Source organism: Mustela nivalis (assembly GCF_964662115.1).
Source record: "Mustela nivalis genome assembly, chromosome: 1".
Taxonomy (NCBI): Eukaryota; Metazoa; Chordata; class Mammalia; order Carnivora; family Mustelidae; genus Mustela; species Mustela nivalis.
The window spans coordinates 201,868,440-201,884,102 of record NC_139020.1 but is presented as its reverse complement, the minus strand read 5'-3'; the positions used below and the strand labels follow the sequence as shown (position 1 = coordinate 201,884,102).

At 55.0% G+C, this 15,663-nt stretch overlaps 1 protein-coding gene across 1 annotated transcript in view; it reads left to right on the top strand.

Annotated features, from left to right (window-relative positions):
• The window catches only part of KLHL26 (kelch like family member 26), a 28,656-nt gene extending 19,665 nt beyond the window's left edge, over positions 1–8,991 (top strand). The window contains exons 2-3 of the mRNA XM_082706946.1: positions 3,687–3,869; positions 6,098–8,991. Coding sequence (XP_082563072.1) covers positions 3,687–3,869; positions 6,098–7,679 — 1,765 coding nt within the window. The 3' untranslated portion in view covers positions 7,680–8,991. The remainder of the gene's footprint in view (positions 1–3,686; positions 3,870–6,097) is intronic.
• Positions 8,992–15,663: the final 6,672 nt, after the last annotated feature.

The following is a 15,663-nucleotide window of genomic DNA, read 5'->3' as shown; positions in this document are numbered from 1 at the left end:
TGTGTGTTCCCACCCATGGGAAAGGGGCAAGGGGCTGACAATGCCAGTGAAGTGAGAGGAGGGCAGGGGGTGGGGGCTCAGACCTGAGCACCTCAAGGGTCCTTAGAGGCTCCTATGGCATGTGGGCTTATCTCAGGCGGTCTGGAGGCCTGTTGGGGGGGGGTTGGTGAGAAGACCCAGTGGAAGCCCTTCTGGAGGCGTCCCAGTCAGGGCTGTATGCTGGAGGACAGCCCTGACCAGAGGATGGGTGCACTTTGAAGCCTAAGGGTCTGTGAACCAGTGACATTCCCTTTATGATCTGCAGAACTTGGGTGGATTGTGGGAAACTGGAAGAACAGAGACTTGAATTTCCAGCAGCAGCCGGGTCAGGCACGGTGGTCTGGACGTAACAATATGGGAGGGGAACGGAGGCATGTGAGGTGGGCATCCCCTCCACCTGGCAGGGAGAGGCAACCAGACCAAATTAGAGACTTAGGCCTTCTGGGCCTCTGTGGCCTTCAGGAGGGCTGTAGGCCAAATCTTCTGGGCAAACCAAGGCTCTGGCCACCGGCACCACCGGCGTCCCCGCATTACTGGCCCAGGGGAGCACGGTGCTGAGTTCTGAAGCATGCGCTACAGCCTCCCATGGGTGGGAGGTCTGCCAAGTGCAACCATGTTCCCCTGCCGCGTCCTGTGTCCCCCATGCCATGTCCCATGTCCCCTTCTCCCACACCAGGGCCCTGTGTACCTTGCAGGCCTGTGGTCAGCACCCCAAGGCCTGCAGCTCCTCTGGCCCTCAGTTGGTTTGCCCCCCTTTCCTGAGGCTCTCACGGAGGAGCCACTGAGCTGGTGGTCTGCGCAAGTCAAGGACCATCAGCTGGCAGCAGCTGCGTTGACTGAGCGCCGACAGTATGCCCTGTGTTTGGCATCAGCTCTTCTGTCCCTAATATTGTTTTGGGAGCTGCTGGACAGTGAGGGCTGAGGAGGCTTCTTTCTCCTGCTTTCTTGGAAAGACCAGTGCCCACATTCCTGGCCCTCATTTGTGGGCAGGCGTCAGTCCCAGGAATGGGAAACCAAGTTCCAGAGAGCTGGAAGCCGTGGGGAGAGAGCAGAGTACTTGGCCTTGGCCTGGAGTGGGTGAGGGATGGGCTGGGAGAGTCCTGGTGGGGGTTCTTGACCCCACAGTGGCCTGACCCTAGAGGTGATGGCATTGTTCCCTTTTGTTGTGTTTGGGGGGGTGAAGTGATGTAATAGGGCCCCATAAACCATTCATTCTTTAATATAGTCAACCAGTTTTTCAAGACAAAACAGCAGAGGGGACAGTGGTGCTGGAGGAGAGGGGATGTGGGGGTGAGCAGGGCAAGGGGGGAATAGAAGTCCTCATATACTGTGAGGGGGCGAGGGCCATGGTGGATGGCCATGGCAAGGTTTTATGCAGACCTGAGAAAGCTCAGATACCCTTTTGTTTAGTCTTATTTATTTAATCTGATGTGAAATTCACATAACATAAAATCTACCATTTCAAAATGAACAATTCAGTGGCATTTCGTGCATTTACAGTGTTGTGCACACATCATCTCTATCTAGTTCCAGAACATTTCCCTCACCCCCAGACGAGACCCTGTGCCCATTAGCTGTCACTCCCCACCCGCCTCCTGCAGCCCAGCAACCACGAATCTGCTTTCTGTCTCTGTGGATTTGCTTGTTTGGGACATTTCATATAAAAGGAATCGTACAGTTTACGCCCTCGCGTGACTGGCTTCGTTCACTCAATGTGATGTTTTTGAGGTTCATTCACGTTGTAGCGTGAATCAGCTTCATTCCTTTTTATGACTGAGGACTATTCCGTTGTGTGGATGACCACACTGTGTTTACCCATTTACCCTTTGGTGGACATTTGGGCTGTTTCCACCTCTTCTCTTTTTTTAAAGTTCATTGTTTGTTCTAAGAAGACCTTTGCATCCTGAACGGTTATTTTGAGGCGCAGCAATCTCTGTTTAACTTGTCCCCATCCCCCCATTGAACTACCCCCATAGGCAAACCCATCCTCTTAGGGTAGATATTCTTGGTTTTGTGGCTTCCCCACAATTTGCTGAGACTCACCCCCTGCCCGCTTCATTGGCCATGACAGATAGGGAGATTCCACCCACTCTGTCCCATCCTGAGCCTGGGTTCAAATCCGGCTGTGTGGTCTTACAGCTCTGGTCTTACAAGTTACTTATTGTGTCCTTATCCTTGGGAGGTAGGACCAATGGGCTTTTCGCTTCCATTAGACAGTCAAGTAGACCCCAGAGCCAAAGTCTTTGGAAAATGACTTTGTGGTTGTGTGGCTGCCCTCCCCTGGGGTGCTCATTAGAGCACAAGGGGCTCACTGGGCAGGTGTCCAAGTAGCTGGACCTCCAAGGCGGTTGGCCTCTCTTGGCCTGTGAACCACCCCACCCCCGACCCTGGGGACCAGAGCTGCCCTGGAAGCTGTAGGTTCCTCCTCCACAGCCACAATGGGGCTCCGTGCCAGCATCTTAATCCCACCCTCACCCCCTGCAGGGGACGGACAAGGGCTTTGCCCTCGGGGGCGGCTTGCTAGGGCATGGGGGGGGCAGTGATGTGACACGGAGACTTGGTCTGTCCACACTATGGAATATTACTGAGCCATGAGAAGGATGACACGACAACATGGGTGAACCTTGTGACATTCTGAGCGAGAGAAACCCCATGCGAAAGGCCACACAGTACCTGACTCCATTTATGCAAAGTGTCCAGGAGAAGCAAATCCAGAGACAGAAGACAGATTGGTGGTTGCGAGGGGCTGGTGGAGGGGGGTGAGGAGAGACTGCTGATGGGGATGGGGTCTTATTTTGAGGGGATGAAGATTTTCTGGAACTAGCTAGGGGTGGTGGTTGCGCAATGTTGTGTATGTACTAAATGTCACTGAACTGTTCACTTTAAAACGATGAAGTCATGGGGTGCCTGGGTGGCTTAGTGGGTTAAAGCCTCTGCCTTTGGCTCAGGTCATGATCCCAGGGTCCTGGGATCGAGCCCCGCATCGGGCTTTCTGCTCAGCAGGGAGCCTGCTTCCTCCTCTTTTCTCTCTCTGCCTGCTTCTCTGCCGACTTGTGATCTCTGTCTGTCAAATAAATAAAATCTTAAAAAAAAAAAAACTATGAATTCAATGTGACATGAATCCTAGCTCAATTAAAAACCAAAATGGGGGGGCGCCTGGGTGGCTCAGTGGGTTAAAGCCTCTGCTTTCGGCTCAGGTCATGATCTCAGGGTCCTGGGATCGAGCCCCGCATCGGGCTCTCTGCTCAGCAGGGAGCCTGCTTCCTCCTCTCTCTCTGTCTGCCTCTCTGCTTACTTGTGATCTCTGTCTGTCAAATAAATAAATAAATCTTTAAAAAATGTTTAAAAAAAAAAAAAACCAAAATGGGCATTAGAGCCTCCTCAGATCCTAGGAGAAACCCTGGCCTTTTCACAGGTGGCAAATGGAAGCCGGAGAGGTGATGTCCCTTGCCAAGGCCAGTTGCCAGGCAGGTGGCTAATGAGATGGGGACCTCGGTTTTGTGTCTGCTTCTCCAGGGCCAGTTCTGGTGATTTTGCCTGTGCCTGGGGCAGCTTCAGAGCCCAGGTGGGCCAGCCCAGTGTCACTGGGCAGAGATTAGAAAGACCTCAGGCCTCTGAGCTCAGCCCCCACCTCTGCTCTCCTACAGCATGGCTGACAAAAATGGAGCTCTCAAGTGCACCTTCTCAGCACCCGGCCATAGCACCAGCCTCCTGCAGGGCCTTGCTGCCCTCCGTGCCCAGGGCCAGCTGCTGGACGTTGTACTCACCATCAACAGAGAGACCTTCCACGCACACAAGGTGGTCCTGGCCGCCTGCAGCGACTACTTCAGGTGAGCCCAGGTCTCGGGAGCTGGAGAGTGTCCCCCCCAGCTAAGAGGGAGTGACCTCAGCACCAGCCGGCCAGCCAGCCAGGATGGCTGTGAGGGAATGTGGCTGGTGTTGGTCACATATTCAGTAAATCTGAAGCTTTTTCTAGGTTTATAACTTTCTCAGACTTTTGGGGGACATGGTATAGGCAAGTAGAACATGCCTGGGGGCTAGAGGTGGCCCCTGGTACCCAATTAGCTGCTTCTGCCCTGGGGAAATAGCAGGGCTTGACCTTGTTTTCATTCTGTCTTTACTTGACACCTGTGTGTACCAGGCCCTGTGCTTGGCCCGTGGGGATCCAGCAAAGACAAAACAGACACAAGTCTCTGCCTCCATAGGTTCCTGTACTCAGGCTGAGTCATAGGAAGGACGCCCAGATGGGGGTCCTCATGCATGCCAGGCTGTATCGTAGTCCCTTCACAACAGGTGAGGCCTTCATGGGTGTACTGGTCAGTCTGATGCGAGAGCCCTTTCCTAAAATCCCCTTCCCTGTGCTGGGCTGTGTGGGGGAGTGAGGGCCCCTTAGAGCAGGACTAGGGCCATTCTCACCAGCTGGGGACTGTCATGGACTGAGGACAGTCTCCCTCATTTCCTCAGTGACCAGCTGGCCAGTTCCTCCTGCCAGGCTGTGACCCTGCCAGAGAGAGCTGGGGTGCTGTCCTAGGGGTGGCTTTCTCACCCTTTTTTGCCAGTGGTGGCTGGGGCGACCCTTCAGACTGTCTCGCAGAGCCCCAGCTTAGGTGCGTTCCAAGGGCTGCATGGTCCTCGATGCTAGGGTGACAAGGCTGGGACGGCTTGCCTGCTGCGCCCCCCAGCTGCCCGCCCCCCAGGCTCAACAAGGCTGTTCTGGGGAGCTGGAGCAGCCAAGCCATCTGGGGCGCCGTGTCTATTTTTATTCTGGATTTGGGGACGGGTGGGCCGGCCCAGCCAGAAATGCCCTTTAAAGGCTCCTCTGCGCTGGCACTGCAGCCGGCGAGGCCTTAAAAGGCAAAGCTCCCTCCCGTCGCCGTGGCTGCCTCTGCCTTCGATGGGCTGATGGGACTCATGGGGACAAGAAGGGGCAGGGTCCGAGGGGCTGCCCAAGTGCTGCTCCTAGAAGGCTCCATGGTGCTGTTGCTCAGAGTGTTGGGCAGTTGTTAGTTGGCGGCCAGCTAACTGTCCAGCTCAGCTGTCCCTACTCTGGGACCTGAGCCCAGGCCACACTGAGTGTGTGACTGGGGGACAGGCATCTGTTGGATGGATGGATGAGGGAGGTTCCTTCTCCTGGGTCAGCCATCACAATATGTGCTTGTCCCGTGATAGAAACCTCTTATGCACTTCCAGAGGGTGTTGGGGTTCTTGCCCCTCTTCCTATTGGGGCTCAAAGCCAGGGGGTGCTGTGACCCAGGTTCTGTTTCTCGCACTGGTGCTCACATCATTAACACCACTTGCCAGAGCAGGACAGAAAGGCTGACAGCTAGTGTCACTCACTCCCTGGGGTTGGGGGATGTCTCACAGTGAACTAGGGCTCCTGTAGGCCATTCTCGGAGGGCTTTCCTGTCTGGGCCTCTCTCTAGAGATGACAGTGACCCTGGTGGGGCGTCCTAGTAGGTGCTCTGACCTGGGGACCCTCATTCCTTCCCCATCTGTGGGTGATGGGAATGAGACTTGGGCTTGGGGTGGTGGAGACACATGTCCACATGTGTCTGCTGGTGTTGGTGAGGGGCTGGCCTCACCTGACCTCACCTCACCTCCTGAGGTCAGGATAACCATGGTGCACAGTGTTCTTGGGGTCCCCACCCTCTCCTGAGCCTGCTGTATGTGTGGTCTTAACAGGGCTGGGTGCCAAGGTGGGGGTGGCACTTGCCTCACGGCCAAAATCAACGTTTGGCCTTTTCCTGCCCTCCTGTACCTGCCCTGCCATGAGTGGCCCCCCGGCCCCCTCCCTCTGAGCCAGTGTTCCACACCTCTGGGTAGGCTGGACGTACCCCCACACAGAGGGGCCGAGGGGGGAGCTGCTGTTTGTAGGAAGACACATGGCTTGGGTGGATTAAAAATCCTTTTCTTTTCTACATGTCTTTAATGAGCATCTGGTCTCTTTCCCCTGGTTGGCTGTGCCCTGCTCGTGGTGTCCAGGGGCCAGTCTATTCCTGGGTGGCCATGAGGCCCCCTTGGCAACCCCGAGCCCACGTGCTGTGTTTCTGAACTTCAGGGCCATGTTCACGGGTGGCATGAGGGAGGCGAGCCAGGACATCATCGAGCTGAAGGGTGTGTCTGCCCGTGGCCTACGGCACATCATCGACTTTGCCTATAGTGCCGAAGTGACGCTAGACCTGGACTGCGTGCAGGATGTGCTGGGTGCGGCCGTGTTCCTGCAGATGCTGCCCGTGGTGGAGCTGTGCGAGGAGTTCCTTAAGGCCGCCATGAGTGTAGAGACCTGCCTGAACATCGGCCACATGGCCACCACCTTCAGCCTGGCCTCGCTCAAGGAGTCCGTGGATGCCTTCACCTTCCAGCACTTCCTGCAGATCGCGGAGGAGGAGGACTTCCTGCACCTCCCGCTGGAGCGCCTTGTCTTCTTCCTGCAGAGCAATCGGCTGCAGAGCTGTGCAGAGATCGACCTGTTCCGTGCGGCGGTCCGCTGGCTGCAACACGACCCGGCCCGGCGGCCGCGCGCCAGCCATGTGCTCTGCCACATCCGCTTCCCGCTCATGCGCTCGTCGGACCTGGTGGACAGCGTGCAGACGCTGGACATCATGGTGGAGGACGTGCTGTGCCGGCAGTACCTGCTGGAGGCCTTCAACTACCAGGTGCTACCCTTCCGGCAGCATGAGATGCAGTCCCCACGCACGGTTGTGCGCTCCGACGTGCCCTCCCTGGTGGCCTTTGGGGGCACACCCTACACCGACAGTGACCGCTCTGTGAGCAGCAAGGTGTACCAGCTGCCTGAGCCGGGTGCCCGCCACTTCCGGGAACTCACCGAGATGGAGGTGGGCTGCAGCCACACGTGCGTGGCCGTCCTCGACAACTTTGTGTACGTGGCCGGGGGCCAGCACCTGCAGTACCGCAGCGGCGAGGGCGCAGTGGACGCCTGCTACCGCTATGACCCGCACCGGAACCGCTGGCTGCGCCTTCAGGCCATGCAGGAGAGCCGCATCCAGTTTCAGCTGAACGTGCTGTGTGGCATGGTGTATGCCACGGGTGGCCGCAACCGGGCGGGCAGCCTGGCCTCGGTGGAGCGGTACTGCCCGCGGCGTAACGAGTGGGGCTATGCCTGCTCTCTGAAGCGCCGCACCTGGGGCCACGCAGGTGCCTCGGCGGGGGGCCGCCTCTACATCTCCGGAGGCTATGGCATCTCCGTAGAGGACAAGAAGGCGCTGCACTGCTACGACCCTGCCACCGACCAGTGGGAGTTCAAGGCACCAATGAGTGAGCCCCGCGTGCTCCATGCCATGGTGGGGGCCGGCAGCCGCATCTATGCCCTTGGGGGCCGCATGGACCACGTTGACCGCTGCTTTGACGTGCTGGCGGTGGAGTACTACGTGCCTGAGACGGACCAGTGGACCAGTGTGAGCCCCATGCGGGCCGGCCAGTCGGAGGCTGGCTGCTGCCTACTGGATAGGAAGATCTATATCGTGGGGGGCTACAACTGGCGCCTCAACAACGTCACGGGCATCGTGCAGGTGTACAACACGGAGACGGATGAGTGGGAGCGCGACCTGCACTTCCCAGAGTCCTTCGCAGGCATCGCTTGTGCCCCTGTCCTGCTGCCCCGGTCAGGGACCAGGAGGTAGCTCCTGGCACCCCTGGGAGCCGGGCCAGCCTCAGGCTGTCTCTGTAAGGGGTGTGCTGAGCGCACCCTGGGGCCGAGAGCCACAGAACCACCCCTGGTCTGTGGCTGACATGGTGGGGGCTGACGCCTTGGGGCCTGCTGCATTGATAAGGCCCCCTCCAGGGGTCCCTCCTTCTTTCCCAGAGCAGATCCTGGCTTTGTGCCCACTGAGGGAGGCTGCCAGCGATGAGGCTAATGTGTTGTGGCAGCAGAGTCACACCTGAGGAGGTTTCTTTACCTGCCCCATGTCCCCGCTCAGGGAGGGAATCAGGGTCTCCTTTGAGATGTGGTTTTGTGGCTTTGCCCCACTTCTCTCCTCTCCCAGCTTGGGGGCCTCAGACATTTGGATACGAGCTCCTTAACGTCGATCCCCAAATCCCTGGTTTGCGCCCTGCCCCACTCCCAAGTTTCTTGCACCATCTATTTTTTAAAATAAACACCACCCCCAAACTCTAACATATGGACGTACAGGAGCTGGTGAGGTGGCAGGGAAGCACCCAGCTCAGGGTTGACCTCAAGGGTGGGCATGTTTCTGCCTCCAACAAGTCCAGGCTGCTAGGGTGGGTGGGAGGGTGGCCTTGGAGGAGTTTCTCATTTGTCTCCATGCCTGTTCTCAGTCCCAATACCTTTGGTATGTGCGGTTGTCCACTTTCAGAAGGAAAAAACATGCCCAGCTCTCAGATACGGTCATCACAATTGTCCAGCCTTCCATTTGGCGCTGGGTGTCTCGTGGGGCCTTGAGGAGGAACGGGCTGAGATGGCCCTGTTCCCATCCTTGCCCCCTGGTTCAAGGGGGACACCTGCTTTAGAACTCACAGTGTGTCTGCATTCCTACAGGTCTCATACTTTTTATTTCCCTCCCTTTCTCCAGCCCTCCACTCCTGCCTTGTCCCGTGTGCTGGTTGTCGTGCCTCTAGGCCTGCCTGGGCCCCCTCAGCAAGGGAAGTCAGGCGAGTGGTATGGCCTGTTCTTTTAAGGGCTTCGCGACATCTCTGGCCACATCTGTTTCGGTGTCAAAGCTCTAAAGCTGTTCATTTTATTATTATTATTTTTTGGGGTGGGAGGGTTCTGTTTTGCTTTTTTAAGACACCGGCATTACTGTCTTATAAATGGGATTTGTACCCTTGGGGCAACTTAAAGTGTCTCTTGCTGCTAATGCACGATTGATGTTGAGTCTCTATGACCCACTCACCGTGTAAAGAATTAACCTCCTATCTTAGCAGATGTCGTCTCCTAGTATTTTCCTTCATTTAATAAAAATGTTTTGGTGAAAAGATGGAGCAGGCCCAGTGCTGAGCTTGTGGGGCCTGATGGGTCACAGATTCCTCATGTCCTCTATGTGGTTAGGGGCTCCCCTCCCCTCTTTGCCCTTTTCTAGCATTGTGGGGGAGCAGGAAGGGGGGCTGGCCTTTGGCTCAGGGGTGTGGGGCAGTGAGAGGTATGGCCAGAACTCCTACTGGGTGCCTGGAAGACAGAGGGCAAATCTGTCCTGGGCTGGGTGGCCTTTGGAGAGACTCTCTCCAGGTTGTTCCATGGGCCTGGTGGCTTGGCCCCTTGCCACCAGACAGCCCCCAGCTCCTGGCAGGTTGTCTCCATCTCCTCAGTCCTGGGGTGTGAGATGGGGGAGCTGGGGAGCCCCTCTCCCTGGAGGGCATGGTGGGGGAGACACAGGGCAGGTCCTAAAAGAAACACGAAGTCATCACCATTCCATATGGGCGTAAGAGCTCTGTGAATTGCCCCCAACCCCTGCTCCCGTGGCTGGCCTCGCCGCGAATTGGGCTGTATGTTGGTGGAGAAAGCCTCCTGTTCACAGACAGCTTTCTGAGAGGCGAGGTGTCCAGGGTCACCCTCAAAATGCACCCTCAGGCCTGGTGCTCCTGTACAGCGGCTATCGGGGCCCCAGAGGAAGGCTGGATGTGTGGGTGGGGGGCAGCGTTGAAATAAAAACTTGGTTGGGAACCAGGAAGGAGCCCATGCTGCCAGGGGCATTGAAACAAAAGCAGGAGCCCTTGGGGACTTACCAGAACATTCCAGTCCCTTTTCATCCCCCCCCCAACCTGAGCTCCCCCAAGGAGAACCCTTCCCTGCTAGAGGCATGGCCTCTTCAGGGGGGCAGTGAGAATCTTTTGCCAGCTGCAAGTCCCCCCAGATCAGCTCACACCTCAGAACATCTTGTCCCCAATGAGCTGGCAGGGGTGCCGGCGCGGGGGGTGGGGTTCGGGGGGGCTCTGCCGTATCTAACCGGGTCGATTGTGCATAACCGTCTGGGCTGGTTCATGGAATGTTCTCAGGGGCCCCCTGCCCCTCCCTCTTCACCGCGCCCCCCCCCGCCGGAAGAAAGGAAAATTATTTTTCGTATTGTAAACTTTAAACACGAAAAAGCTGTTTTTAATTTAGCAGAAACTGGCTTGAATCTTCACTTTGTGAACGTTTGTGTCCTTCAGAGAAAGGCGGAACATGCCTTTGCACACACATGCTTATACAAATGCACGCACAGGCGTAAGCTCACATGAACACCTGCACTCATGCACTGTGACATGCACACTCACATGGTCACAACTGGTGCTCACACGGAGCCTTGCTCATATGCCCAACGACATGCTCACGTGCTTGCTCACACAAACACACACTCACCCTTGGACCAGTCTGGGCCTCTCTGCAGAGCACCCTGAAGGGGTCTCGAGCCTGTCACCTCATCTCCTCCCTTTACCTTCCATCCTGGGTGCTGGGGCCATGAATGGCCAGCCACTGCATGTAGGGACTGAACTTGGGAAAGCCCGTCTGCTTCCAGATGGCCTGCTTCCCCACCAAGGCCCTGGATGCAGCCGGCAGGAGCCTCCCTCCACACCTGGGCTCGGGCTGTGGGAAAACACTGTCTCCGGGGACGGTGGGATTCAGGCCCGCTAGAGGCAGGCCAAATGTGACTTCTGGGGCCTCGCAGCAAGAGAGGCCAAGGGGGCCTCTGGGGAGCTGTGTGAGGTGGGAATCTGCCCCGGACCTGGCCAGCTTGGAAACCTGCCCCTGGCTTTGTCTCCGAGAACGTAGCTCCTTCTCCTGTGTTCCCACAGGCCCTGGAGATTTTGCTTCTCATGGTGCAGACTCGGTGCATGGGTTTTATTAGGGGCATCTGGCCTTGGAGGCATGGTCCGAATGTTCACCACACAAGCGAGAGGTCCTGGGCTGGGGAGGTGGGAGCAGAGCTTCATCCACTCCATGGTCTGTGGGTACCATCTGCCTGTGGACCCCACAAGCAAGAGGGCCATGAAGCCATACTCCTGCCTACAGCAAGGCCCCAGCTTACAACTTGTGGCTGACCCTGGTTATTGCCATCCCGGCAGCCATTTCTCCTTCCTTGCCAACAGAGCCCTGATTTGGTGCCAGCAGCAGCGTGCCCAGCCTCGGGGGTTAATTTAGGATTTGGCTGAGCCATTCTTGGCAACGCCTTTTGCCGGGGTTGTTTTTGATTTGGGCGTTTCCCAGATCTGGCCAGCAAGCTTTAAGGGGAAGTCTGGGGTGGGGGTTTCTGGACAAGAGAGAGGCCTTATTGCCCACTTCTCTCCCTTACTGCTTCCTGTGAGGACACGATGCCAGGAGCTTCTGCAGCCATCTTGTGGCCATGAGGAGCAAGTTAAGTGAGGTGTAGAGATGCCGCCTCCCAAAGCCCCAAAATCACAGGGCCACCTGTCCTACCCTGGAAACCTCTGACTGCCAGACTCCTTTTTATGGGAAATCACAATGCCTGTGTTGCTGAAGATACTAGTGGTCAGATATTCTGATACTTGTAACTCAAACAGTTTCAAAATTATAAATGTAACATGCTGGGATTGCCCATCTTATATAAACCAGGGTTTTTATTGCAAGCAACAGAAACTGCCTCAGGCTGATTTAAATGGCAAAAATGTGCATTGGAAGGCTGTTCATTTCCTTACAAAAGAGGCAGGAAGGCTGGAAAACCAGGCTCAGAAAACAGTAGAAACGTAGGGGGCGAGGCAGCCAGGGCGATCAGCTGAAATCATGCCGGGGAACTGGTTGGCGGGGACACTTTTGCCATCACCATGGACTCCAGATGCCTCAATTAGCACTGCCACCTGCCCTTGGCACTCAGCCACAGCTGCCCCTAAAAACCAGATGCCCATCTCGATGCTGCTTCTTTGCACCACTTGCTCTGAGTGCAAATATCCTGTTGGCCTAGCCCACATCCTGTATCAATGCTGTAGCTGCCCAGAGAGTGGGGAAAAGGACGACCTAAAGTGTGTTAGCTGCCACTGCTGGGTAACAAACAGCCCCATGTCTCAATGGCATGCAAAAACGGATGTTTGTTTCTCATGTGTCTGTGACTGAGCTGGAGGGGGCTTGTTCTGGGCTGCCCTCGGCTGGGCATGCTCTCTACTCCGGGTGGAGTAGCCAGGAGTCTCAGACCCACCTGTCCCACAGCCTTGGACTAGCAGCTGGCCAGCATGCTCTACAGTGCTACCAGAGGACAAGTGGAATCACGTGAGTCTTCCAAGGTCCCAATTGGGAAACATGTGCTGTCTCTTCTGCCTGTATGCCTTTGGCCAAAGCAGATGACAGGGTCAAGTCCAGAATCAGGGCTGGGGACGTATCTTCAAACTTAAAAAGGTAGACCTGCATAGGAGTGTTGCAAAGGCCGGGACACAGGAACAAAGGGGGACAGAGGCCCATCATTTGATCAGTCATACCAGTGGCTTTGAGGCTTGTTAGTGGGGCCTATTTGACACTGTGAGGACTCCCCAGACTTGGAAGGGGACTCAGACACTGGGCCACCAAAAAGAAAAGCCAGCTCCATGACTCCTGCAGCCAATCTACCCCCTGGTGGCCGACCCCTTTTCTGTAATGTAGGTTGTGGCTCTAAGTGTCCTGGGCTTTTGGGCTGCAGGGAAGGGGTCTGTGTGGGAAGTTCAGTTGGAGCGTGTCCAAGTCTCAGGCAACACGGTGTCATTGGAATGCCTACCCCAGACATCCCCTCAGCATGGGTGGTTTCTAGGGAGCCAGTGGACTGTTGGCTCTGCCCCTGTCCCACCATCCCATAAAGCTGTTCCCTGGTTCCCTGTCCCCTTAGTTCCAGCTTCTTGTTACCCTCTTTGGCAGCCCCACCCTGTTCCCCCTTTAACCTACACTCAGCCTGGGATGGGGGGACAAGGGGCCTCGGTCCTCAGCAAACCCCTTCCTATTCTATAGTAAAGGGTGCGTTCCATGCCTGGCCATTTCTGGCTTCCTTCAGATTCTCCCCTTTTGCTTCGTAATCAAACCTGGCTCTTGCTTTGCCTTTTCAAAACTTTGATGAGGGCCTGGTTTGGAAGTCAAAGACGGGCCCTGGATGGTTTTCCTCTTTGCCTTCCCGCTCCAATGGCCCGAATTCACCTCTATGCAATGTGGGTACCCCGGATTGACTAAGATTCCATATAAGGCAGTGCAGAAAAGCAAGGCACGAAAACTAACATCTCGAGGTAGGGTTTTCTTCCCTAACAGTTATTGAATGCTTGCAAGGAAGCAGGCGCTGAGCTAAGTGCTTTACATGCTTTATCTATTTAATCTTCCCAAGAGCCTGCAAGAAGGAGTACCACTGTTCTCATTTAATACCAGACATCCTGGCTCAGAGAGGTGAAGTCACTTTTCTTTTGTCACACAGGTGGAGAATTGGTAAGGGCGGGACCACAAAGGAATGCTCAGGAGTTTAGGTTTATTTTATTTTATTTTTTAGAAGATTTTATTTATTTATTTTAAAGATTTATTTGTCAAGGAGAGAGAGAGAGCATGCGCACAAGCAGGGGGAGCAGCAGACAGAGGAGAAGCAGGCTCCCCAACAAGTAGGGAACCCAACACGGGACTCAATCCCAGGACCCTGGGATCATGACGTGAGGTGAAGGCAGACGCCCAACCGAATGAGCCACACAGGCGTCCCTAGGTTTATTTTATTATTATTATTTTTAAAGATTTATTCAAGTAACATCCATGACCCCAAGACCAAGAGTCGTGTGCTCCTCTGACAGAGCCATCCAGGTGGCCCAGGAGTTTAGGTTTTAATTTAGGATGTATTTAGAAGCTTTATGCTGAGGAGTGCGATAGTCTGGATGCAGAGGAAAGGCCTTCTAGGCAGGGAGAGAGCCTGTGGCAGAATGCAGCCAGGCTGGAGTTGTGGACACGAGAAAGGGAAGAGTGGGAGCTGATGCTGGGGAAGCTGGCCAGGAACAAAGGAAGCTAGGCAGAACTATCAAGCAGAGGATAGAAAACCGTATCCTGCATGCAGCAGAAAGTGGCTTAAAAGGACTCACTTCTTAGCTCACACTTGGATGTGCTATGTAATTAAAGTGGAACTAGTCAACAATTGGACCCTATCAGACCGTTTGGGTCAGGATTGGCTGGAGAAGGACTCAGGACTGGGTGACCCTAGAGGGAGGAACACAGCTCTCCTTAGGGTTCGGGATGGACTTTCTGGACGTGGGGGCATTTGAGGTGGGTTTTGAGGGATGAATAGGAGTTTCCCAGGCAGAAAATTATTCACTTAACAAACACTTCCTAACTCTCCCTCTGTGCTTAGTTTTCTGTTAGCTCTGGGGACCCAGAAAAACAAAATGAATAGGCAAGTATAAAATGAGGCTTAGGGGCACCTGTGTGGCGCAGTCGGGTTGTGTCCAACTCGTAATTTTGGCTCAGGTCATGATCTCATGGGTTGTGAGATCGAGCTACTGTATCAGGCTCCGAGCTTAGCAGGGAGTCTGCTTATGCGCTCTCTCTCTCTCTCTCTCTCAAATAAATAAATCTATTTTTAAAAATGAGGCTTAAAGAACACAGAACCTTCAAGGGATAAAGAATAAGCCTTAAGACTAAGGAATTGGTATGTCTCTGTCCTTTGTGCCTCAGACAGGGAACTTAAGCCCAGGAATGTTTGGGTAGGGTGAACATACTTTCAGCTTCTGGTCTCAGTTGGTCTAGCAGGGTGCAGACAGGACCCTGGAAACAGCTGCCTTCAGAGAGTGGGATGTTCCCAGATCATGAGACACACACAGGAACAGATTTCCGATAGGCCCTCAGGGAGGGTCTCTCAGAAGAAAGACCTGAAAGATGAGAAGGTGGAGGGTGCCACGATGCAGAAGCAGTTAGCAGAGGCAGCAGTGCATGCTGAGATCTGGAGGTGGTACAGCAAGGAGGTTGGACTGGCTGGAATGAGAGGCCAGGGAGGCGGAAAGGGGATGAGGGCCTCCTGAGTTGACAGTAGAAGTGTGGATTTTTTCCTAAGTGTGATGGGGAGCATGAGATCCACCCCGATTTACAGAGACCATGGGCTGCTCCGAGAAGCCTGCCCAGGACACACTAGCATTAGCAGCTTTCTTTGATGAGTGAAGAAAGCAAAAACAGTCAGGGTTGGGTTCTGCCCTGGTCACCAGACACTTCAGCCTCGCCTTCCTCGGGACTGGGGGTCAATGGAGCGGGAGGAGGGCTTGGGTCACTGTCCGGCCATTGCACAATAAGCAGGCTCACAGCTTCCTCTGACTCATCACCAGGGTTTAGGACAGATTGGGTTACTGCCTGGGTGTGGGGTGAATGGGGGTGAGTAGGGTGAGCACTGGCTCTTCACCTCTGCGCTGCGGGCATGGCCCAGTTCGGTGACCTGATAACCCCTGCTACTACCAAATCTTTTTTGTTTTCTCTGCCCAGAAACTGGCTTAGTGCAGGCATATGTAAGTGATCAGGGTAACCAGCAATTTCTGAGCACTTGTGAGCCAGGCACCTGACATGTATTAGCAGCATTTAAACCTTACAAAACCCAGTGTGGAGAAGGAAGCCAAGCTCTGCTGTCAGACCTGAGGTCTAGTCCTGGCTCTGGCACTTAACTTGGTACAGGCAGCTGCCATTCCTGCTCTGTCTCTATTTCCTCTCTAATCTTATAGGATGGTGGCTGGAACTGGAAGTCGTATTTGTAGAAT